This window comes from Lynx rufus, unplaced genomic scaffold (assembly GCF_022079265.1).
Source record: "Lynx rufus isolate CCGP_SWC_20201006 ecotype Redwood Valley unplaced genomic scaffold, mLynRuf1.p SCAF_10, whole genome shotgun sequence".
NCBI lineage: Eukaryota > Metazoa > Chordata > Mammalia > Carnivora > Felidae > Lynx > Lynx rufus.
Genome location: NW_025814824.1, coordinates 22,686,414 through 22,709,851, shown reverse-complemented (window position 1 = coordinate 22,709,851; position 23,438 = coordinate 22,686,414). Strand labels below are relative to the sequence as shown.

The following is a 23,438-nucleotide window of genomic DNA, read 5'->3' as shown; positions in this document are numbered from 1 at the left end:
TTGAATTTTTCTTAGGTATATCAGATGTCATCTTTAGGATTATAGAAATGTATTCGTGGATGTGTTTTTGTGGAGTTTGCTTTACGGTGGAGCTAGATTGTCTGATGTTAGGGCTGACGCACTGATTCTCTCTGCCTGTGAAGGGGACGATGAAAATGCAGAGAGTGGGGCGGCTACTCTTTATTTGCAATTTATTAACGGAGGTCCCTTATGAAATTCGTGCTCTGCCTTGCAGAGCACTTCTGCCGTATCAGTGACAGACTGGGGCCACTTGTTGTGGTACCATTGTTGGCTGAGGAATAACACTCTCTTGGCTTTGAGCTGCTGTGGTCCTGTTTGGCTGTATTGCTTAGCAAACAAGGCTGAGTTCATCAGCTTTGTTTCCGGTTTTGAGTGTGTCCCTATTTCCCACTTCTACTTCTTAGAGAAAGGACTAGGCAGAGAAAGTGGTTTCTAATCTTGCTTTATGATCCTGGGCCAATCATTTCCTTTAGACATTGGTTTTTCCATGTGTGATAAGAGGGTTGTAAGAGGCTGGGCACACCCAAAGGGTTTCAGGGTTTAAGTCAGTGCCGCTTGTCAGTCACAGGAGTAGTGAGTGGGTCTGACCATTCCTTTTCTCCCTTCCCCATGTAATCATACACTTAAACAGTAAATCAAGGGTGGTGTTCCCAAGGCCACTGGAGGGGGAAAAAAAGTTACAGATAACCCTGCCACCCCAGCATAATTACTGTTTTTATTTTGGGTATCAAATTACAGTGCTTGGCCACATGCGTATTTTTTTTTTTTTTAAATAGGCAGCCTAACACCATATCTTTGTTCTTCTCCTCCTGCTTCACCTAGTAAATGTGTTGGCCATTTAAGCATCATTATCCATAAAAATGACTTTAATGGTTGCTAGCCATGCCTTTGGGTTGATGTAGTATATTTAAACATTCTCCTAGTATTAGACAACTGATATATCAGGAGGGCAAATGTTAAGTTTTTCAAAAACTCTGCAGATGGTTGTGATGTGTTGAACTGCGCTTATATCTTTACCTGGCTTTTTCTCTTTTGCTTTGAAGCGAGTGCTGCAGTGAACAGCTTCATGCATGGAATGCTTTTCATCTGAACTATTTCCTTAGGATAAATTCTTAGCTGTGGGAAGCTTTACCAAAGGGTTTGAATAATTTCATGCTCTTGAAACACATTGCCGAGTTCTTTCCAAGACGACTATACCAATTTACTCTGTCATCAGTAATGTTTGATTGTTCTGGCTTCCCAGAGGACTCATCATTGTTGGGTTTTATTCTTTTTTTTTTAATAAACTAACTTAACTGGTGCAGAATGACCCACCTTGGTTGTCAGTGAGATTGAACTGTTTTTTGTGGGTTTTTTTCTGTATTTCAGGTTGTCAATTCACAGACTCAGAAACTTCCAGTCATAAGGGATTTAGAGATTATTTATTTTTTTGTATGCTTTGTTTTCATGTTCTTGCCCGTTTATCTGTTGCCAGACACTTCTTACCAACACTTTACTGTGTTTTTCTCTTGGCTTCCCGCTTGGTTCAAGGAAACCAAAAGATCAGTTTGCCAGCCCTCAGCACAAGCAGCATTTTTTATGATCCTTCAATTTGCAATTTAATGGTGGTGGAGTTTCCCCTCCCTAAGCAGACTTTGGGCAAGGTGCCATTCATTGGATTGCTTGGAGACCCATGGACAATTATTCTTAAGCAGTCTTCGCCCTGTTTTGTGCTTCAGACAACACTCATTCTGTATTACTCTGTGTAGTGGAGAAATGGGCAGACGTTGGGGAGTGGACTCTTCAGGCTAGTAAGTAGATTGAAGGTATAAGGAGTATGAAAAACTGGAGAGCCGAGCTCTTCGGAATCATAAGATCCTACAACTTTTAAGTTCAGATGCCTGGAAGAATATGTGTTCAGTTCAAAAGCCCCGCAAAAATACTCCAGGGTCTGGTTCATAGCTGGCCTTGGAGGTATTTGACCATATTTAACTCAGTCAAAAAATACATGTATGTGGATCTTCTCCTTGCTTAGATATGATTTCTTCATGTGAACAAAGCCTTATTCAAACACTGTTTAGACACATCCTATCTGGTTGCATCTTGGTCATTGAGTTTAGGGTGTGTGGAGATTCCATTTTAGTTTTAGTGAAACATTCCTTTCAAAGTGTGTTGAATGTATACCGTGTGGTGGGGCAGGTATGGCGAGGAGCTGTGTCCCCTGTTCAGTGGATGTCTTGTTCTCATGCTTCCCATCTTGCACGGAGAAGACTTTAATGCCAGAAAAAGTAAGAAACTGGTAGGAAACTGTGCAGAAGCTTTATGTAAATATGATTTTAAACAGAGGCTTGGGGCGCCTGGGTGGCTCAATCGATTAAGCTTCCACCTTTCTGCTCAGGTGGTGATTTCATGGCTTGTGAGTTCGAGCCCTGCATCAGGCTCTGCTGACAGCTCAGAGCCTGGGGCCTGCTCCAGGTTCTGTGTTTCCCCTGTCTCTCTGGCCCTCCGCCACTCATGCTCTGTCTCTCAAAAATGAATAAATTTTAAAAAAAAAGTTAAAAAATAAATTGACATATAGGCTTAGTTTGGTAAATGACAGTAAATGCTGTGGAAGATCTTGAAGGGCCTAGACAAGTGTTTTTGGTGTTATGGGGCAGCTTCTGACTGGATTTGAGACAGGCCTTCAAGAGTCGGGGTAAGAGTATTAACCCTTTGTCTTTTTTTTTTTTTCCTTCAAGTTTGTTTATTTTGAGAGAGACAGAGAGCAAGTGGGGGAGGGGCAGAAAGACAGAGGCTCTGAAGCGAGTTCTGTGCTGACAGCAGAGAGCCCGACGCAGGGCTTGAACTCATAAACTGTGAGATCGTGACCTGAGCCGAAGTCAGATGCTTAATCAGCTGAGCCACCTGGGTGCCCCAAGAGCATAGCACTTTGTAGTAGTGTAGCTCTAGTTGACATATTTGCTCACTTGATTCTGATGAAACACTAAAGTAGGTTGGCAGAGACCTGGGGCTCAGCAGTTGAAGTGACTTCCCTGAGGACACCTCCTACTCATTTGCTGAGATGCAAACCCAAGTTTTTGGATTAGGAGAGCCAACCCTGTTATCAGCAAATCAGTATGGGGAGTTGGCATTGACAAGGAGAATTGAAGATCTTTCTGGACAGGCAGTTTGGATTCCTGCTTCCTGCTTGCTGCTTCAGTGTGGCAGCTATTCATGAAGTAAGGCTTGATACTGGAGCCTTTCACCTGCTGGTTAAGCTTCTGGGCACCAAGTTTCCTTGCAAATCTGGTTTGGGGAAAGCTCTTGAACGCTGACTTAATGTTGTTGCCTTATGTGGTGTCAGAAATACAAGCACAGGGAAAGTTTATTTATAAGCGTTATGACTATTAGCAGGGACTGAATATAATCTTCAGCTTTGGGCAGGAGAAGGATTTCTAGGTGGAAAATATGGTTAGCCTTCAGGTTCCCCCCCTTCAACGTCCCCCCCCCCCCCCCGGAGTTGTCCAGCCCTTGGAAGACGTAGAAGGCAGTCTTGAAAGAGTCACAGAACTTTCTCAATCCCTGCTGAAGCAGGGTCACGCGTCCAGCTTAACCTGCTTGCAAACTCTGTGGTCAGGAATTAGAAGCACAAGTGGAAAACTGCACCTTGTTAATTTGTGCTAAATGAAAGGTCTTATCAGAATATCCTTGCATTCAGGCAAGAGGTAATACTGAAGAATTATTGTCAGTTTTTATGCTATCATCCACACTGTTTTATTTAAGGGCTGGGAAGAATGTTTATGAAACCGTCCTGGGTTGGGGGGGGTGGTATTTTAGAACGCCCAGAGCATGCTATCAGGGAAGCAAGTGGCATCCTCGGGAGGGTAGGTACTCTCTTTGTGGAGAACCAGGGCAGCTGGAGGAATGTCGATAAGTCAGAGGTGAGATCTGAATTCAGCTTCGTGGCTCAAAATCCAGCTCACGTGTCAGAGGATAGTTTAAGATGAGGGCTTTGAGACCTGGCGGAGGAGGGGACAGCTGGGATAAGAACCTCCTCTGTTTTTCTTATTTCCATTCTTTCTCCAGATCATTTATTGCGAATTCCTGGGGCAGATGGTATGGCTTTTGATGTTTCTTCATTGGTTTGAGCTTTGATCTTTAACCTTCTTCTGTTTTCGTTCTTACCTTCTCTCCCCTAATTTATATTGTCTCTGCTTTAATCTGTACTTTTCTCCTTTTGTGTTTAGTAACTTTGATATTATTAAAGGTTCGTGAGTTCATTCCATTCAGAGTCTTAACTGTCCCCTGGCAATTAAGTTTAGTTCTCCCTTAAAGCCATTTTATGTAATAACACATATAATTATTATTACAAATTACATCTTCTTAAACAAAATAAATTCCATTAACAGCCCTAGAAGAAAATTAAGAATGGCTTCTATAATTTTGGGGTGTTCTAACCCTGGCATGAAAGCCAGGAACACAGGAAAAAATTCTTTATTGTGACCACATAAAAATTTAAAGTTACTTACGGCAAAAAAATCCACAGTAAGCAAGGTTGAAAGACAAGTGGCAAGCTGGAAAAACTATGGGAAAGGGTCAATATTTGTCATATGGAAAGGAGTATTACAAAAAGCGATGGAGAAACACCAAAGGAAAAATAGAGAAAAGGACATATAATGTGGATCAATAAATAATATGAAAAGATGTTTAACTTAAGGGAGAATCTAATGCAAATAAAAATAAGGTCATTTTTTAAAATCTACTAGGTGGATAAAGATTTTAAAAAGGTCAACAAAACCCAGTATTGACATTGGGTAGGAGAACAAGCCCCCTCATAGACCAATGATACTGTAAATTGTAACCTTCTCTGCTGGGTACTTTATCAGCATGCATTACAATGTAAAATATGTATACACTTTGACCTAGCAGTTTCACTTCTAGCGATGCCTTTTTATTCCACACAGAGTTTGTAATTACGGAAAATTAAGTGAAGTATGAATATCTACAGATACCAGGAGTGCTTAAACACTAGCATGCTTGTATAGTGGATGGTGTTCTTTTTTTTTGTTTTTTTAAGTTCATTTATTTATTTAGAGAGAGAGAGTGCCAGCGAGCACATACAAGCAGGGGAGGGGCAGAGAGAGAGGGATAGAGAATCCCAAGCAGGACTCCCCCACCCCACCCCCTGAACTGTCAGCAAAGAGTCCAACACAAACCGTGAGATCATGACCTGAGCCGAAATCAGGAGTCAGATGCTCAACCGGCTGAGCCCCCCAGGCGCCTGTCATATGTGTATTCATTGAGTGGAAAGGTACCCATATACGTTTTTTTTTTTCCTAGACATAACATATTATGGAAAAGCAGTGTTTATAATGGGACCTCTTCGTGTAGAAGTAGCTGTTTCCCCTCTGGGCTTGTGTGCACATATATAATGAAAGTCTGGAATGATGCTTTCCAGAATCACCAAAATGTTAACTAATCATGGATGATAGACTTAAGGTTATTTTAACTTTCTTTTTTATTTCTGTATATACAGCTGTGTGTGTGCCTGTGTATGCTCAAAGTGAGCATATATCATCTCTAAAAGTGGAAAATCTTAGGAGAAATTTTGAGAAGGGGAAAATACAGAATACTGTTGGAATGTATGGAGTGGAAGCTGACGACCTACAAGTCCACAAAGGGCATCCCTACTCCTTCACACATACCCAAACATATAGTGCAGAACCCTGTTGTGAAAGAAAGGGAAGCCCGCCCATACTTTCGAGGAGAACCATGACCTTGAGTTAGCTTGAGTGTGTGGCTGTGATCAAATGAGCTGGGTGGGGCTCACCCAGTTCTGTTTTTGCACCTGGTACAGCTTCAGCCTTTTTGCATAGATCTATTTGCCCTGCTGGTTAAAGCAAGGTCACGAGTTTGCTCTCTGTGCTAGTCATTTCCCCCTTTCTTCCAAGGCAAGGTCTGTATGTAACCCTATCTCATTGGTGGTCAGGGAGAATGGTTGGGTTGGCCTAAATCCCATCCCATAAAACCAAAGGCCTTGTTGCTCATTTAACTGGAATCATCTTGGAGGACAAAGGCAGCTCTTTTTAATGTACTTGATTACACAGTTCCCGAGTTTTCTACTTCATCTTACTTATTCCATTCTCGCTTTCTCAAGGGCATGGTCTGTGCACTTCATAATTTTCTTCTCCTCATGTTCCTTTTCATTGCCTAATTCGGTAATAGAGGTGGCATTAGTAAGCATTGACAGAAAATGATGAAATAAATAAGGTCAACGCTGGGACTCTTTTAAGATGACTTTTTTTTTTTTTTTTTTTCTAAGCGGAACTGGTTCTTCAGAGTTTGAAGAAAGCATAGCTGCTTTGCAATGCTGGAGGATGTTGGAGGTGGGGTGGGCAGGTAGATTCTCCCCTAGGCTGGAAGCAGAGCACCTTTATTTCTTCTCTTGGCCAGTTTGTTCTTAGAGCAGAGGGACTGCTGTGGATTTGGACTCGAGGCAGGGACTTCCGCTTTCTTTACAATAGTCTGTGCCACAGACACTCAGGACACATTTTGTTATGTTCAGCTGACTCTTGGGCTCTGTCAGGGAGGTGTTTGCATTTGACGCTGAATTGTGGGCAAACTTGACAAATACCTAGAACATCTCAATATGACCCTCATGTTGGACTTGGGTTCTGTTTCAACAGTGTTTTTCTTGGCTTGTTTGAGACAGCGAGACTCAGTGAAGGCTACTAACGTTGAAGTCGAATATGAGTTGTATAACAGGTGGGACAAGCAAGGGGGCACCTGGGTGGCTTAGTGGGTTGAGCATCTGACCTCGGCTCAGGTCACAATCTCACAGTTCATGAGTTTGAGCCCCACGTCGGGCTTTGTGGTGACAGCTCAGAGCCTGGAGCCTGCTTCAGATTCTGTGTCTCCCTCCCTCTCTGCTCCTCTCCTGCTTGTGTTCTCTCTCTCTCAAAAATAAATAAACATTAAAAAAAAAAAAAAAGTTGGGACAAGCAGGAAGGAGGTCTGTGGGCTCCTTTCTTCTCTCTCGCTCTCGACTTTGTCTTGAAAGCTAGATGGTGTTTGACCATGCCCCTGCCCCGCTGGCCTCTGACACCAGTAGGAATAAACTTGCTGTAACAGTGTAAATGTGTGGTGGTACACCATAATTGAATAAGCGTACAAGGGGCTTGGCAATCACCAGGTTAAAGGATCATACAGCCTTAAACCATGCAGATTTCCCAACTCAATTAAACTACCCATTATCTTTTCTTTAAGTGACCAATAAAGCGTGTGGTTATGTCTTACTTTGCAAGTGGGATTAATATCTGCTGTTTATCTCCAGATAAATATTAGCAGCACAGGCCGGGAAAAGCCAGTTTTATGCCCTTGAGAGTGAGGTAGTGGAGGGCTCAAGTGTTGGGCATGAAGTTTTATCTTTCTGAACTGATTATGAAGTATACTAAACATTTATCTGGCTTTGTCTTTATAGACTGAAATCGCCAAGAGATTGAATACAATTTGTGCACAAGTCATTCCATTTCTGTCTCAGGAAGTAAGTAAAACTGTTCAGCTGTTAAAGTGCAATTATGTTGCTTCTCTGTTTGCAAATTAGCTAGTTTTAAGATGTTAATTTTATCACAAGGAACAAGTGTGAAGAACATCTGTTACAGCTGAAGTGTGTAAACCCCCTGCTATTCCATCTCACAGATCTGAGGGCACACTGTAAAAGTGGTGACAATAGCTCAACCCCAAATTAATTTTTTTTTCATGTGGAAGACTGCAAAATGACGATCAAACAGAACAGCTTTTCTTTTCTTTGACGAGTAGTATAAGCCTGGTAGCTGCTGCTGATTCAAGTGTCCTTCCTCTAGAGAGCTTTTCCTTTGCTGCATTTTCAGAATAGTTCCATCAGGGTTGACTTGACCATGAAAGCAGGTGTCTCATTGGTCGGTCCTTGTACCTCAAGTCAGGTTGACTTCACGCTGTCCACGGAGGAAGCGGATGTTCATACTCTTCAAGTTTACTTTACTTTCGGATACATGCCGATAAATGCTAAACTGTTTTAAGTGTGTACAGGATGCATGTGTCTTGAGACAGAAAAGCTGTAAAAGCTTTTTGGGCCTGCAGCTAGAATACTGGGTGTCTGTTTTTGTTGGTATCTGCTGTTCCTTGCTGGATAGCACCCCTCTGCCTTTTCCTGCCTAAAACATCTACTTGATGTTACAAGTTCGATTTGTTAACCTTTGGCATCATGTTGTTAGACTTGAGTAATCCTGGTTTCTGCTAAAGTCTCATGCTTCCCAGAACAAAGATGTGGCTTTGTTTTTATTTGTGGGTGGAGTTGGGAGGTTTCCAGTGTGTGAACTAATTGTTGAGGGGGGTGGGGGGGTCCTTCATTTTCCCCTCAGGAGGATGAAAAATCTAAAGGCTAAAGAAGGAGAGGAATTCCCAGAGTTCCCAAAAACTGCTGGTGGGTTGAGATTTGTTGGCCAGAGAAGTAATCGAAGATTTCACGTTTAAATTTTCAGTATAGAAATGGGGGTTTTAAACTAGCTGTAAACTTTACCTGTTCAAACTTACAACAAACCCCTTTTGCAGGCCAGGGTGATCTTCTGAATCCCGTACTATTGATTTTCTAAGGCTTCGGGTTATCAGTTTGGATGTCCTTTTTGACTTTTCTATCATTCCAAGCCCCAAATTCCCATCTGAAGTTAAGCAGGGACTAGTGTTGGTTAGAAATAGGGAAGTGCCCTTCTCTGTTTTCCTTTTCCTGCTGTACTTGTGTTCTGTGAAATAGCAGTAAGTGCTTGAGAACCTTCACATTTGAATCCATATTCTCCTTGATCTGCATTGCATGTGCCTTTGTGTTTTTGTTGTTGTTGGAAGGTACAGTGAAGTTCTTTGCTAACACTTTTTCTTCTCTTTGTTTTCGAAGCATCAACAACAGGTGGCCCAGGCCGTCGAGCGTGCCAAACAGGTGACCATGGCAGAGTTGAATGCCATCATCGGGGTACGTGGCCTTCCAGGTCTACCTCCTACAGTGTGTATAACCAGCTTTCATTTCTTATTAATTTGATGGCTTAATCTGTCTACCTATCTGTATGGTGTTATGTGGTTTAACATTGGTCTGTTTGATAAGTGTGGGGGAGGGGGGCTTAGGTATGGCAAGGTGTGTAGGGGAAATACAGAGGAGCATAAGGAAGGTGATAGCAGCATGTTGAGGAGGGGAAGAAATACCTACTTTTCAATGGGAACATAAGTGCCGTGTATCCTCTGACACTTAAATCACCCTTGCTCTATTAGTTAAATCAGAGCTTCAGGTTAGAGTTGTATATACTTCCCTTACTTCTGGCTTTTTTTATACCTTTTTTTATACCTTTGGATCACAGAGAGGTCAAGACAGGTCTCAGAATTATCCCTTCTTTGGTCATCTAGGGTATTAGACCCAATGTAACTGCTCTTTCCCTTTCTTGTGCCTCCTTCATGAATTTTTAAGTGGCACCCCAATGAAAAGAGCGCTCTCTTGCCGTTGAAGAAGTGATAATTGTCTGCCCCAGTGCTCTCTAGCCTTTCACCAGGTTTCTGCTCTCCTGCCTTGAGTTCAGTTAGCACTCCATGCTGGCGACTGCTTGTCAATCACAGGTCATTTGCTCTGCATTAATGAGCCCAGTGGACCATGCAGTCCATCCCCTGCATGAGCCCTTCCCCCGCCACTGCAGGACCCTGGACGGTTCTCATGTTTGCTGCCCTTCCAGACTAAGCCAGAGAAGTAGCTGAAACAAGGGACCATCCTTTCTGATTTTATTCATATGTGACTGCCTTGAGCGGATTCAAATCACTCATTTATCAATTTATGTTAATTGCTTGTGAGAAGATGCCCTGCTGGTCTTTATAGTTCCCTCAGACACTTTGTAATGATAATTAGACATGCTGCTGTACGGATTAAGAGTGCCATAGTCCAATGACGGCCACAGACAATGGAACCAGTTAATCCATCAGGGTTTAAAATTACATCCCAACTGGAGATGGAGAAAAAAACATAAGAGCCAAGGAGGATTAAAGAATGAGCCTCAGCTTGAAAACTCTCCTTTCATCAGTTTCTCAATTGCGGATCTGCAGTCGGGTTGCCTGTGGTAAGCTATTGGCAGTCAATTAGGTGAAATAAACTGGGAGGGTGACCTTCATTTCCTTTTAATAGCTTTTTCCTCCCCGAAATGGGGAGCTTCAGTGGATTTTCAGCTTAAATTTTATTCAAGCTGCTTTATTACACTTGACAGCTTAGCTCTGCATAAACAATTCTCCCCTCCTCCTCTTTCCCCCAGACCCGGCTCTGCCTTTCTCCCCCTTTAGATCACATTTTTGACTGTTACTTAGTGGGCTCTCTAATCACATTTCAACAAAAAACACAATTACATCTGCATTTGTCGGCTGCCTTCTGTACCCTTTTCTTGTGTAATGAATTGCTTTATTTCAGAGATCAAATCAAATATTCGCTGGTACTTTTGCATGTACCGTGTTTGATTAGCAAAGACTAATAGCAAATTGTACTTGTAGCTCGAGCACAGAAATTTTTTAACCCAAATGAATGAGGATGGAAAAGCCTGTTTTGATTAAAGAAAAACATATGCAAAGCAGTTCTCAAGTACCCGGTTAAACTTTGTGGAACATGTTTGTTTTCTGATAGTCTCTCAATTTTTACATATCATCCTCGTACCTACAAATTCTCAAAGGCACTGCCCAGTCCTACACATTAGAAAGGAGGAAATTGTATTAACCAGATGTTTATAGGTAATACCCACTTTGAATTGAATCAGAAAATAAAAATAGCAGGTTGCTCTAGAAGGGCAGATGAATCGCTAATTTTATGAATGGCTTTCATCCAGGAAACATGTTGTTGAGATTATAAAGGCAGATTAGCTCTGATAGCTAGCAACAATAACTCAAATCAGTGAATTGGGCCTAGCACAAGACTTAATGCCAATTGCATGTCTCCAGCATGTGCAGTTTTTTATAATTGTAATTTTTGGCTCACTATATTAATTTATGTCAGAAGGCTCTTTTAAAGTTCGTAGTGATCAATAATTATCCTGCAACCGTAAGTTTCATGCTCTGGCATATGCTTGATTTTTGCTTGAAAGGAATTGTGCGCGTCCCGGAAAATTGAAGTAGCATAAAATTGGGTTGACAATTCAGTGGACCTTTGCACCCCTTCATTGAACATGCAGTGTGTCAACCTGTCTCCCCAGAGGGGAGGAGGCTCCGGGAGGCTGTCTGTTCCTACAAGCAGCAGCTGCGCACAGAGTAAATGCAGCCTGGTTTGATAGCAGCTGTCAGTATTGTTCAGGAACGACTCAGGATGAAGAACAATGGGAGAGGCCACGCTCTTCGTCTGCATCGACTTTCAGGCTAAGAAAAGAAATAGTAATTTAACGGTTTAGACATCTATTACAAGTGTGAAAGATCATGAAAGAGTAGCCTTTAAAATGCAAATGAGCCGAAACATTCTCATTCCCTTTAAGGTACAATCAAGGGGGCTTACTGCTTGCTTGGCAGGGCTAAAGACATTTCTCTTTAGCAAACCTGGAAAAAGTGAAATCTTCTCAAGGACACCAAGCTTCTAAGGTAGGCTCAGCTTGTGTCCTGGGACTCTGGACGGTCTTGGAGGAGGACGAGAGAGGTTCAGTTTTTTGTGTCCTTGTTGAGTGAATTAATGATGCCCATTTCTCAGCAGCGTAGCAAACTTGGTTCTCGTGCCTGACAAAAAACACTGAATTTTAAATCTTTTCCACTACAGATAGCACCTGCCTTTAACTTACAGATTACTGGTATTTAAGAAAGATAAGTCTCTTTGATACTTGATATTTGGAGAAACTATTGAAATAGTTTGGCCATACTTTTTTTTTCAACAGTTTCACTGATAGTGTATTTGATAATTGGTGGAATAATTGCAACCCTGATTCCTGAATTTTGCTTTTTATAAGCTCTTTTGCTATTAAACAAGTTATGTTCTTGTAGCAATAGAAAGTATTTAATAATGCAGAGATCTTAATAGGCACAGTGTTTATTTGGTTTGACACAGTGCACTTGTGCTTTAGAAAACAGGTGGGAAGGGAAACTTAATTGGAGGCCTTGATTTTTTTTTTATTTAATCAATTAAATTTATTTATTTTTTACATCAGGACAGTCTCCATGATGTAAGCAGTCTTCCTCAAAAGATTTTTTTTCAGGGCGCCTGGGTGGCGCAGTCGGTTAAGCGTCCGACTTCAGCCAGGTCACGATCTCGCGGTCCGTGAGTTCGAGCCCTGCGTCAGGCTGTGGGCTGATGGCTCAGAACCTGGAGCCTGTTTCTGATTCTGTGTCTCCCTCTCTCTCTGCCCCTCCCCCGTTCATGCTCTGTCTCTCTCTGTCCCAAAAATAAATAAACGTTGAAAAAAAAAATTAAAAAAAAAAAAAAGATTTTTTTTCTTTGGGGCACGTGGGTGGCTCAGTCGGTTGAGCGTCTGACTTCAGCTCAGGTCATGATCTCACAGGTTGTGAGTTCGGGCCCCACATCGGGCTCTGTGCTGACAGCTCAGAGCCTGGAGCCTGCTTCACATTCGGTGTCTCCCTCTCTCTCTCCCTCTAACCCACTCACATTCTGTCTCTGTCTCTCTCAAAAATAAATAAACATTAAAAAAATTTTTTAGAAGATTTTTTTCTTTTTCCAATTTAGAATTCTGTTAAAAATGCTCAAAACAAGATAGGTTTTTAGATGACAACAGTTTTTGGAATAGTTAACGTCTTCCTGAAGGCAGGGAAAATGATTCAAGGACTCTTCAAGATCACCTTTCCTTGTATTATTTGGGGAGTTTGGCACTAAGAACTTTTCTTCTACTTGCTATAATAATAATTGATTTTCATTGAGATTAGTTTCCAGATAATTAGTGTTATCTTTTAATGGGTTTATGTCACATGTAATTCATATAGATCACGTAGATACATATATATTTGTACATATGGGCTTTTTAAAAAATTGAGGTATATTTTATATTGTTCTAAATTGCACCAATCTTTTTTTTTTTTAATTAAAAAAAGTGTTTATTTATTTTGTGAGAGAGAGTGAGTCAGTGAGGGGCAGAGAGAACCAGGGACACAGGATCCCAAGTGGGCTCTGTGCTGACAGCAGCAAGCCCGATGCGGGGCTCAAACTCATGAACTGTGAGATCATGATCTGAGCCAAAGTTGGATGCTCAACTGACAGAGCCACCCAGGTGACCCACACCAATCTTTTTTTTTGTTTTTTTTTTAAGGTTTATTTATTTATCTTAGAGAGAGAGAGCAGGAGGGGCAGAGAGAGAGGGAGATGGGGAGAATCCCAAGCAGGCTCCCTGCTCTCAGTGCAGAGCCTGACTTGGGTCTCACACTTAGGGACCATGAGATCATGACCTGAGGCAAAATCAAGAGTTGGATGCTTAACTGACTGAGCCACCCTGGTGCTCGTGAATTGCACCTATCTTACACATACAGATCACTTTGGTGTGTGCACATACCCTGTACCCCACACTACTTTCGCAGTGCAAGTTTTCTCTTTCACCCCAGGAAGTTCCCTTGTACTTTTTCTCAGCCAGTGTTTCTCTACTCCCAAAGAAAGATGGTTTTTGTTTGTTTTTTGTTGTTGTTTTTGTTTTTTTTGAGAGAGGAAGAGAAAATCTAAAGCAGGCTCCACACACAGCATGGAGCATGACTCAGGGCTCCATCTCACAGCCATGAGATCATGACCTGAGCTGAAATCAAGAGTCAGACGCTTCACCAACTGAGCCAGCCAGGCGCCCGGTTGCTTTTTGATGAGCCACCCAGGTGCCCCAGTTGCTTTTTGATTGAAAAATAAAAAATGATTGGCCAAGTGTAATTTAAAACAAAACAAAACAAACCCTGCATGATTGTATGTCCGCTTCCATCCAAGTACTGGCTGCCCAACTTCATGGTGTTCTGTGCTCATCTTTCTAAGAGCATTTGCCTTGTGTTACCTTGGACAGAGCATAGGTCTAGGATCAAATGGACTTAAGTAGGACACTTGGTGCTACCACTCTGGAGCCTTATGACCCTGTACAGTCGGTTAACCTCCTTTAGTGTCACCATCTATAGATGGATAATACCTTCTACCCTGCATGGCTTTTGTGGAGATAAGACCTTGACTGGCAGCCTTTACCCAGCATGGTGTCCTGACTCCTTGAACTGCAGTTCTGTCTGCCTCGTCTCTAAGTACCTGCAGCAGATCTGTGAGTCCATTTGGCTAAGTGCCCATGAAGGGTGATGGCTGCAAGTAGCGGGTCACCTCCCCTTTTGTCTTTTCTATGGTTACATGGGGTGTCGGTGTTTGAGATTAGACCCATCCAGACCCTCTGCTTCTGCCATTCCGTTGTCATGCATGAATGACTTTTAATAAGGAGGCAGCAGTGAAGAAATGTCGGCTATTTGACTTTAGATGAGCAAAATTAAGGTTCAAAACAGAGGAAAAAGTTAAATTTGGGGAACAGATGGAGAGAAAATTGAGAAGCAAAAGTGAGGATAAGACCCTGTTGGCTTCCTTAAGAGGAAGGGAAACAAGGCTTTTGCTGGCACTGAGGGATTGCACAGATCATTGTGATGGAATTGGAAAGAGGGAGAGAAGAGGTGACCAGATGACCGGGGCGGGGTTGCCCTTCCCATACCACAGAATGCCTGATATTTGATAGCTGCCCGAGTGCTGACGTGTTGGATGTAAGAACATTTGAGCAATTTCCCGTAGCAATGCCTGTGAACTTCAGGAACTCCGAACATTTAGGGTTAGTGTAGGCCACCTTGTTTTTCCTTTCTTGTTTATTTGGATCTTGTCTGACTTAATTTTCCATGAATAGAACTTCTGCCAAGGCCTTTGAAGGTGCAGTTATTGGTCAGATGTGTATATTCCTGCTTCATAGGCAAATTTATAATTCTCTATATTTTGAAACAACTCAGTATGAAACGGAAGAAGTCTGGGGGCTTTTGTGATGTTTGACTATCTATGTTTGTGTAGGGGATGGCTATGAATACAAACTCCTGATGTGTCTGTAGTAGACTTCCTGTCCTTAAGAGATTGAGTTGTAGACCTACAGGCTCCCCATTGTTGCATGAGGTGATTGGTTTAAGGATTAGCAAAATGTTGGATTATTTTTCTCCTCCGGCTGTAGCTGTCAGCTATCTATAGGATTGTAGTGTGTGAAGTTTAAGAGGATGAGGTTAGCCTCTTATTCTTATGAGTATGCAGTTAATCCCTGGAAAGCCCATCAAGAACCCAGCTGTAAGTTTCTTTATAAAGCAAATTTGCCCTAGGAGAATAATGCATAGCCTGCTACCAAGAGGAGAAAATGAAATAGCTACAACAAGCATGGATCTTCTAGCTCTGCTAACTTACATTTAGTGATATACCCTCCACCTAAATTCTAGTGGTCCAGCCCGTTTATTAATTTTCCAAGGAGAAGGAGCAATATTGCAAAGTCTGTTACATGTATCCCACTTCTTTGGTTCAGGTTAGATTTTTACTGAGAGTTGATGTAGGTATGTCTGCCAAATGCAGGGCTTGGCTTCAAAGTCTGGGTTCTTCCGAATAGTCTGTGTGCTTTTTAGTTATTAGAAAACTTGTTGAGGCATTGTTTACTTTTTCATTTACCCGCATCTATTCATGTGATCTGTACTTGATTCCTTGGAAGAAGACATCATCATGTTTTCTCTCTTTTCAGAGTAGACAGTAGAGCACCCCATGTTTTTTTTTTTTTTTTAAATTTTTTTTTTTTCAACGTTTATTTATTTTTGGGACAGAGAGAGACAGAGCATGAACGGGGGAGGGGCAGAGAGAGAGGGAGACACAGAATCGGAAACAGGCTCCAGGCTCTGAGCCATCAGCCCAGAGCCCGATGCGGGGCTCGAACTCACGGACCGCGAGATCGTGACCTGGCTGAAGCCGGACGCTTAACCGACTGCGCCACCCAGGCGCCCCAGAGCACCCCATGTTAAGAGTTCGAATTTTGAGCAGACGAGGTAGCCGAGTGGTTAAGGCGATGGACTGCTAAGAGTTAGATTTTGGTGTTTTTTTAAAGTTGATGTCTAATTTACATACCATAACATTCGCTCTTTTAAAGCATACGAATCAGTGGGTTTTAGTATATTCACAAACTTGTGCAGCCATCACTGCTAATTCTAGAACATTTTTATCACTTCAAAAAGAAACCACATGTCCATTAGCAGTTACTCCCCATGCCTCCCACCCCCCAGTCCCTGCAACCACCGATCTTTCTGTCTCTATGGGTTTGCCTGTTCCGAACATTTCATGGAAAAGGAATCCTATAACATGTGGCCTTTTGTGTCTGGGTTCTTGCACTTCGCATGAAGTTTTCAAGGTTTATTCATGTAGCATGTACTGTAACCCTTTTTACTCGTGAATAATATTCCATTGTACCAATATATCACATGTATTAATCCAGTCATCAGTTGATGGACATTTAGGTTGTTTCCACCTTTTGGCTGTTACGAATAAAACACAGTGAATGTTGTGTACATGCCGTGTGGACGCATTTTCTTCTCTTGTGATTCTAAGCCTACAAGTGTAATCGCGGAGTTATGTGGTTACTCTGTTTAACTTTTTGAGCAATCGCCAGATTGTTTCTTAAAGTAGTGGATGCGAATTCCAGTTTTTCGACATTTTCTCCAACATTTGTTCTTGTCCATCTTTTTGATGCTAGCCCTTCCAGTGGGTGTAACATGGTATCTTGTTTGTGATTTAGATTTGCATTTCCCTGATGGCTACTAACGTTGAACATCTTTTCATCAAAACTTTACATGGTTTTAGAAGTGGATCTACCTAGGGGTACTTGGGTGGCTCAGTCGGTTGAGCATCTGACTCTTGATCTCTCCTCAGGTCATGATCTCACCAGTGATTTATGAGTTCAAGCCCCACGTTAGGCTCCACGCAGCACAGAGCCTCTTGGGCTTCTGTCTCTCCTCTCTGCCTCTCCCCAACTTGTTTTTTTTCCTCTCTCTGTCTCTCTCTCAAAACTAAATAAATAAATATTTAAAAAAAAAGAAGTGGATCTACCTAAATAAACATGGTGTTTTAAAACTTACTCTAATTCAGGCCTTTCAGTCCTAGTGCTCTCTGAGTATTGTCACCACTGTAACCATCATCTAGGGCAGGTGGGACGAACAAGTAAGTCGGTGATGATGCAGGATGAGTTGGCTTTTGTGGATTCTCTGAAATGCAGAAAAAATAAAGATGAGTTCAGATCCTCTTTAGAAATTTCGCCCTTCATCCTGGTGCCTGCCTTCATATAGGCTGTCCATTTTGCCTGCATCATTTTCTGTGCGCTCCTGCATTGAGATGAGGCCTTGAAGTGGATTGGGTTTTGTTGTTGTTGTTGGTGGTGGTGGTGGTGGTGGTGGTGGTGGTGTGTGTGTGTGTTTTAAACTGTGTTCAAGTGGCTTGAGAATTCTTGGCCCCAGTAAGCAGTTTCTGCCTGTTTATCACCCTTGCCCCTCTTCATGAGAGAGGCCATTCACATAATGGGAGGTTTTCAGGTGACTCCTATAGTAGTGTCCTTGATGCTTCTGCTCCCATACAGCTCTTTCCTACTCTCCCTGCTTGTTTACTGTAGCATGCCAATTTTCTTTTTCTGCAGTCTCCCAAGATAAGAACTGAGTGTTTTAAAGAACAGGGAAATAGAAATCGAGGAAGAATGATTTGGAGAGAACTGTCAACAAATGCTACTTTTCACATTTTTTTTCCCCTTTAAAAGTGTTTAAATACCAAACACCATAAATGCCACTTACTGTCACGCTTTTAGCATTAGAGATGCTATTTTAGGCCATGGTTTTAGTTCTGGTTGGGTTCAGTTTGTGATCTTGTGACGTGGTTTTCCCTAAGGTTATAAAGCGGGTTAACTTTCAAAAATTCAAGTTGATTCTGTGGTCGGTGATAAAGAGCTTAGCAATCTGGTGAGGTTAAGGTGGGCGTTAGCCTTCTTTTTCTTTCTGGGTGTCCTTTCCAGTTGTACAGGCAGCTCTGTGGCGATAAAGCATGTGCTACAGCTGTTTCAGAAAGAAAACTGTGGAAACCACTACAGCATTACATTAAAGCTGGGAATGTAAACAGCAAAGTCAATTTCATTATAGTAACATAATTGACCCAGGCTGCACTAGGTAAAATGGGAATTAAAATTCTGAGTGCGTGGCTGTTGTTTGACATGGGTGAGGTGACTTTATTCTTTGTGGGTTTTCATTATCATTAACTCAGGGTTTGGTGTTTGTTTTACTTGTCTCGCTCCCAGCTTGTCCACATTGTTTGGGTAAGAGCAAGTGCATGTCTCTCCTTCTGTCAACACCGAAGCCTTTACAGAACCACCTGAGAGGCGCAAAAACACCAGTATCTGGAAGTTTCCAGTGTAGCTGTTGTACCTTTTTTTTTTTTTTTTTGCCTTTTTCTCCCTCCAGTGTAGTTTTTTAAAATTGATGAAATGTGAACTTTTTTCCCATTGTTTTATTTTAAAATACTAGTCAGCTCTGGGAAGCAGATGCTTGTTTTGTGAGTTTTGACAGGGTATTTCATGGCGATGAAGGGACAGTGAACAATTGAATGCTGGAAAGCGTTTTTATTTTTTTAAGCAACAATTTGTCAGGTCACTTGCTGTATAATAACATGAATTCTAATGTAATGGGGTAGGATTCCAGCTTCGATCTAGACTAAAAGTTTTCAGCCTCTGCACGGTTGACATTTTGGGCTTGTTAATTCTCTGTGGTGGGTGGGAGGGGGCTGTCCTGTGCATTGTAGGATATTTAACAGCACTCCTCCCACCCCCACAATTCCTCCAGGTGTGACAACTGTAAATGTCTCTATACATTGCCAGATGTCCCTAGGGTGGGGAAAGGAGGGTGTCAAAATTGCTGTTTGAGAACCACTGGTTGTCTGAGAAACCACCTGCATTGCTAAAAACGACCATTGCTCATCCAAAATGTCTTTTCTGGTAGCTTGACAAGCTTTTTGCCTGTGTGTCCTGTGCTGTATAAATCTGCAAGCATTAACTAAAAAAAAAAAAGAAAAAAAAGGTTTACTGATTAGTATAAGGTAACCAGGAAGTGGAAGGTTGGATTTTCTCACCCTTGCTGTCATGTTGAGAAACATCTCAGTTTCCCCATTGATCTGTGCAGGTTTGGGTCTATGGAAGACCGATGCATGTAGGTTCCTGTAGTTGGTAGAGCCTTTGGGGTTTTTTTGTTTGTTTTGTTTTTTTTGAGGTTTTCCTGGCTGTATGGCAATGTCAGTATCACTTTTGTTGTAAAATACATTTTTCAGGTAGCATTCATGCTATCCCATCCCCCCCCCCCCCCCATTTTGGTGAAGGTGGCGATCACTGGATTGTTTCCCGTGAGCCCTGTTGAGAGAAAATGTCCTTTCAAAGACACATGGTGCAGGTGGGCTGCTCTTTTGGACTTAATTGTTTACTCTCCTGGATGTGGTCCTTGTGTGCATTCCAATATGTGTGTGATGTTCAGAAATAACACTTTTTATTTGTTAAGCATCTTCTTCTGCAAGAAGCCATAGCTGCCACTGTTCAGGCTTGATTCTTTGCAAGCTTCCTTGGAAGAGAGCTGGAACAAAAGAGATCCTTCTTTTTCAAACATAGGGACGGAGGATTGGGGATTGGAGACTAGAGAGCGGGGCTCATGAGGCACAAATCTAAGAACACGTTTCCATCTGTCACTGCTGTTAAGGCTTCATGGTAAAGGTGGATTTATCTCTGGTAAACGTCCAGTGGTGAAGGTGGATTGTCTCAGGATATGTGGCATTATATGCCCACAGGAGCATCCCCTTACCTGGAAAGGGAGAGACATGGGAGGTCTTTGTTGGAGGAGATCACCTCCTCCTTCCTCTTGCTTGGGAGAACACTCTATCTAACTGCTTGTGAACAGGGCTGGGCTGCTGGGTCATAGGAGAAATACTGTTCTAGGGAATGAAAGGCTTATAGTCCTCATTGTGGCTGTGAGCCCCGTGTAAGCCACTCTCTTCTCTGCGAAATGGGATCTGTGATGCCCACCCTTCTTGCCTTGGGTGTGTTCTGAGCTGAGGCCATGTAGTGGACACGAAGATATCTAGGAGTGCTGCATGGCAGGAAAAGAAGTAGAACGTGAGGCCACAGAATCCACGTTCCCTGGATCTACAGCATCTTCGGTAGTTGTGATCCATCCTGTCACTGCTTAGTACTCCTTCCAGTTTGATAGGATTTTGCTTTAAAAGAGGGAAGAAAGGTGGCTAAGCTAGGGATGGAGGAACTTGGTTGCCTCCAGTAATGAACAGGGAGCTTTCTTCAAGAGGAGGGGAGTTCCCCGGGGCCTATTAGGCTGTTGGATATCCCTGTTGATAGTTATTCGCTTAAATGTTGGGTTTAATCACGTGGGTCTACTTCACAGCTGTGGTGAAGCCCCTTTATTATATAAGCTAGTTTTTCTTTTCACTGATATATCAGACAATGCTTTCTAGTTCATCTTTCTCAAAACCAACTTGGGTTTGGCAGAAAAGCTCTACTTCTCGGGTATCCAGACATTTGCTTCAAGTATGCCTTTGCTGTGACATAAAATCGCACCTCCAGGAACATCTTTTGGTGACTCTGTTCTGGATTTTTGGGGGAACGGGGTGTGCAGGGAGGGGTGAAAGGGTGGTGTCCTCCACCCGGTAGTTAAATCCCTTCCCCTCTGCTTGGCCTCTCTCATCTTGTAATCCGTGCCGTGCTTAATTACCCCGTTGCACTTGCTTGTGTATGCATCATTGCCTTTCCCTCCCAGAAGCCGGACATAGCTCTTATTCTCCAAGTAATGATAGCAATTGCTGGTAGGGCAGACCTGTTCCTCATCCTTCTCCGAGCACATTTCTTATGGCAGGTGTCTAGTTCCTAATTAAGCGCTAATGAGCATGCCTAGTGGACCATGAGCCTGCTGCCAGCCCCTCCAGTTTTATGTCTTGCTATTGCCAAGCTCTTAAAAGGTGACAGAGCAAGAATTAGTGTCTTTGGGATGACAGGAAGGTGATTTTATGCATAAAGAAATTGTTACTATGATCTCAGATGGTGAATGAGGAGTTTATAAATACTTTGCAAGGATACTATCAATGCCGCCTGCTCTGACCTCTCCCCCTTTCCACTTTTCCTCTGTTTAGCACTGTGCTCCCCTCGGAAGGATTGGGAGTGTCAAGAGAAGGTTGGCTCCCAAAGATTTTTTAAAAGACGCTAGGAGTGGTTGAAAATTTATTGTAAACTGACTGAGACACCAATTTCTGGCTTTAAGATGCTGTTTTCTCTCACTCTGGAGGGCGGGAAGCATATTTAGGATTCAATTAAGGACCAGTGGTCTGGGTAGAAATTACTGAAGATCTGGCGTGAAGATTTAATGTATTCAGTACACGCGAGGGGGTAATAAATAAACGAGTAATTGAGTCCCAGGGAAGTGAGCACAAATCAGAATCTTAAGAATTTTCTAACATTACACCTTAGAAATTGAGCTTTAATCGTTTTTACTGTCTCATCAAAAATGAGTTTTATGTTGGACAGCTGAAATGTGGCCAGATTTATGGCTCAGGGCCATTTCTTGGATACTTTTTCATTTACTACAACATGCTCTTAAATATAATATATGAGAGTAATGGTACTTTTCAGTGTGAACAGATTTCTAACTTCTGGAATGGGTTAAGGGATAGAGGCAAAGGCATTGGGAGTGGGGGCTTGGGTCACCGTGGGTAGAGTCCACACAACAGGGGAGAGTGTGTTCCTCGTCAAGGCCTCTCAGTGTTGTCCTCTGTGACACTACAGGGGTGGGTTTAGGGAAAGGAAGCAATAAACAAAGTCTCATGTTATGGTTTCTTCCAGCTATCACAGTGTGGCCCTTGGTGCCTCCCTCTGTGTGTGGTGGGATGAGGGCAGCCTTGAGGGGCATTGCTACATGACCCCCGCCTGGTGGGACAACCTTGGCAGTTCAGTCAACACCCTGAGCCTCCGTTCCTTCTGTGAAATGGGAATGTCAGTACTTCCTCCTACTTGAGTGAGGGCTTGTGAAATAAGGACCCAGGAGTACTTGGGAGGGGAGGGGATATGCCTAAGATGCTGATTCTTTCTTCAGCCTTCCATTAATTTAAGGTAGTATTTTGGTTATGTCTCCTCATACCGCTGTGGTAATTTAGCACAAGAATATTGGGGAAACAGGGTCACCTCATGTCACTAGTCCCTGGTGACTGGTCGAGAGTAGAGTTACGGTCTGTGGGGTGCACATCTTGCGCCTCCCCTACTTTAATTTTCCTGAAATCAGGAAGAGTCTCACCTTCAGCAGCACACTGTGTTTCGTCCCTGGAGGCGTGGAGAGATGGATCTAACATTGGAGTGCCTACCCACTAGCCCAGCTCACTGCTGGTCATCGACACTGTGCCAGGAGGACCCGTGCCAGAAGGAGGCAGTGTAGATAGAGCTCCGAGTCTGTTTGGGGAAGATGGGGAGAGGTAACTGTATAGGTGGAAGCTTTTGATGAACTGAAAACACTAATCACATTTTTTCCTTTTCTCCCTTTTGTGTCTTTGTTCTTTTCATGTGTTTGTTGAACCTCCTGTTTTGTTTCCTCCATTCTCTCATGTCGTGGGTATTTGTCCTCTGGATGTTGCTGTGCCACTGCCACCTCTTCCCTCATCTTCTCCCCCTTGCTGTCTCATCACCTCTTCTCCTTCCTCTTCCCTCTCCTCCCCCTCTTTTCTCTCCTCCAATCCCTTCCTCCTATACTTCCTCTCTCACCTCCTCCCCTTCCTCACATCTCTTCCTTCCCCTCTTCCCTCCCTTCCTTCTCCCCTTCCATTCTCACCTCCTCCCCTTCCTTCCCCTCCTCCCCCCTCCTTTCCCCTCCTCTTATACTTCCTGTCTCCCCTTCTCCCCTTCCCCATCACTTCCTTCTCCTCCTCTCCCCTTTTTCTCTCACCTCCTCCCCTTCCTTCTCCACCTTCCTCTCTCCGCTCCTCCTCTTCCTCCCATCTCTTCCTTCTCCTTCCCTTCCTCCTCCCCTTCCTGTCTCACATCTTCCCCTTCCCGCCATCTTTTCCTTCTCCTCCTTCCTCCCTTCCTCCTCCCCTTCTTGTCTCACCTCCTCCCCTCCTCCTCCTCCTCCCCCCCCTTCCTCTCTCACTGCCACCAACAGCAGCAGCAGTTGCAAGCTCAGCATCTTTCTCATGGCCATGGACCCCCAGTGCCCCTAACGCCTCACCCCTCGGGACTTCAGCCTCCTGGCATCCCGCCCCTCGGGGGCAGTGCTGGCCTCCTGGCACTGTCTAGTGCTCTGAGTGGGCAGTCTCACTTGGCAATAAAAGATGACAAGAAGCACCATGATGCAGAGCACCACAGAGGTGAGAGGCCGGGCAAGCCAGATTAGGACTTGGTCCTAACACTCATACAGTGCTG

General features: G+C 43.1%; 1 protein-coding gene across 4 annotated transcripts in view; it reads left to right on the top strand.

The window, feature by feature from the left end:
- TLE1 (TLE family member 1, transcriptional corepressor) overlaps positions 1-23,438 on the top strand; it is a 91,650-nt gene that overhangs the window by 21,969 nt on the left and 46,243 nt on the right. The window contains exons 5-7 of one of the 4 annotated variants that reach the window (XM_047102605.1): positions 7,460-7,522; positions 8,906-9,010; positions 23,179-23,383. In XM_047102605.1, the coding sequence (XP_046958561.1) occupies positions 7,460-7,522; positions 8,906-9,010; positions 23,179-23,383 (373 nt within the window). The remainder of the gene's footprint in view (positions 1-7,459; positions 7,523-8,905; positions 9,011-23,178; positions 23,384-23,438) is intronic. The other 3 variants (XM_047102612.1, XM_047102617.1, XM_047102626.1) reach the window with 3 other exon arrangements.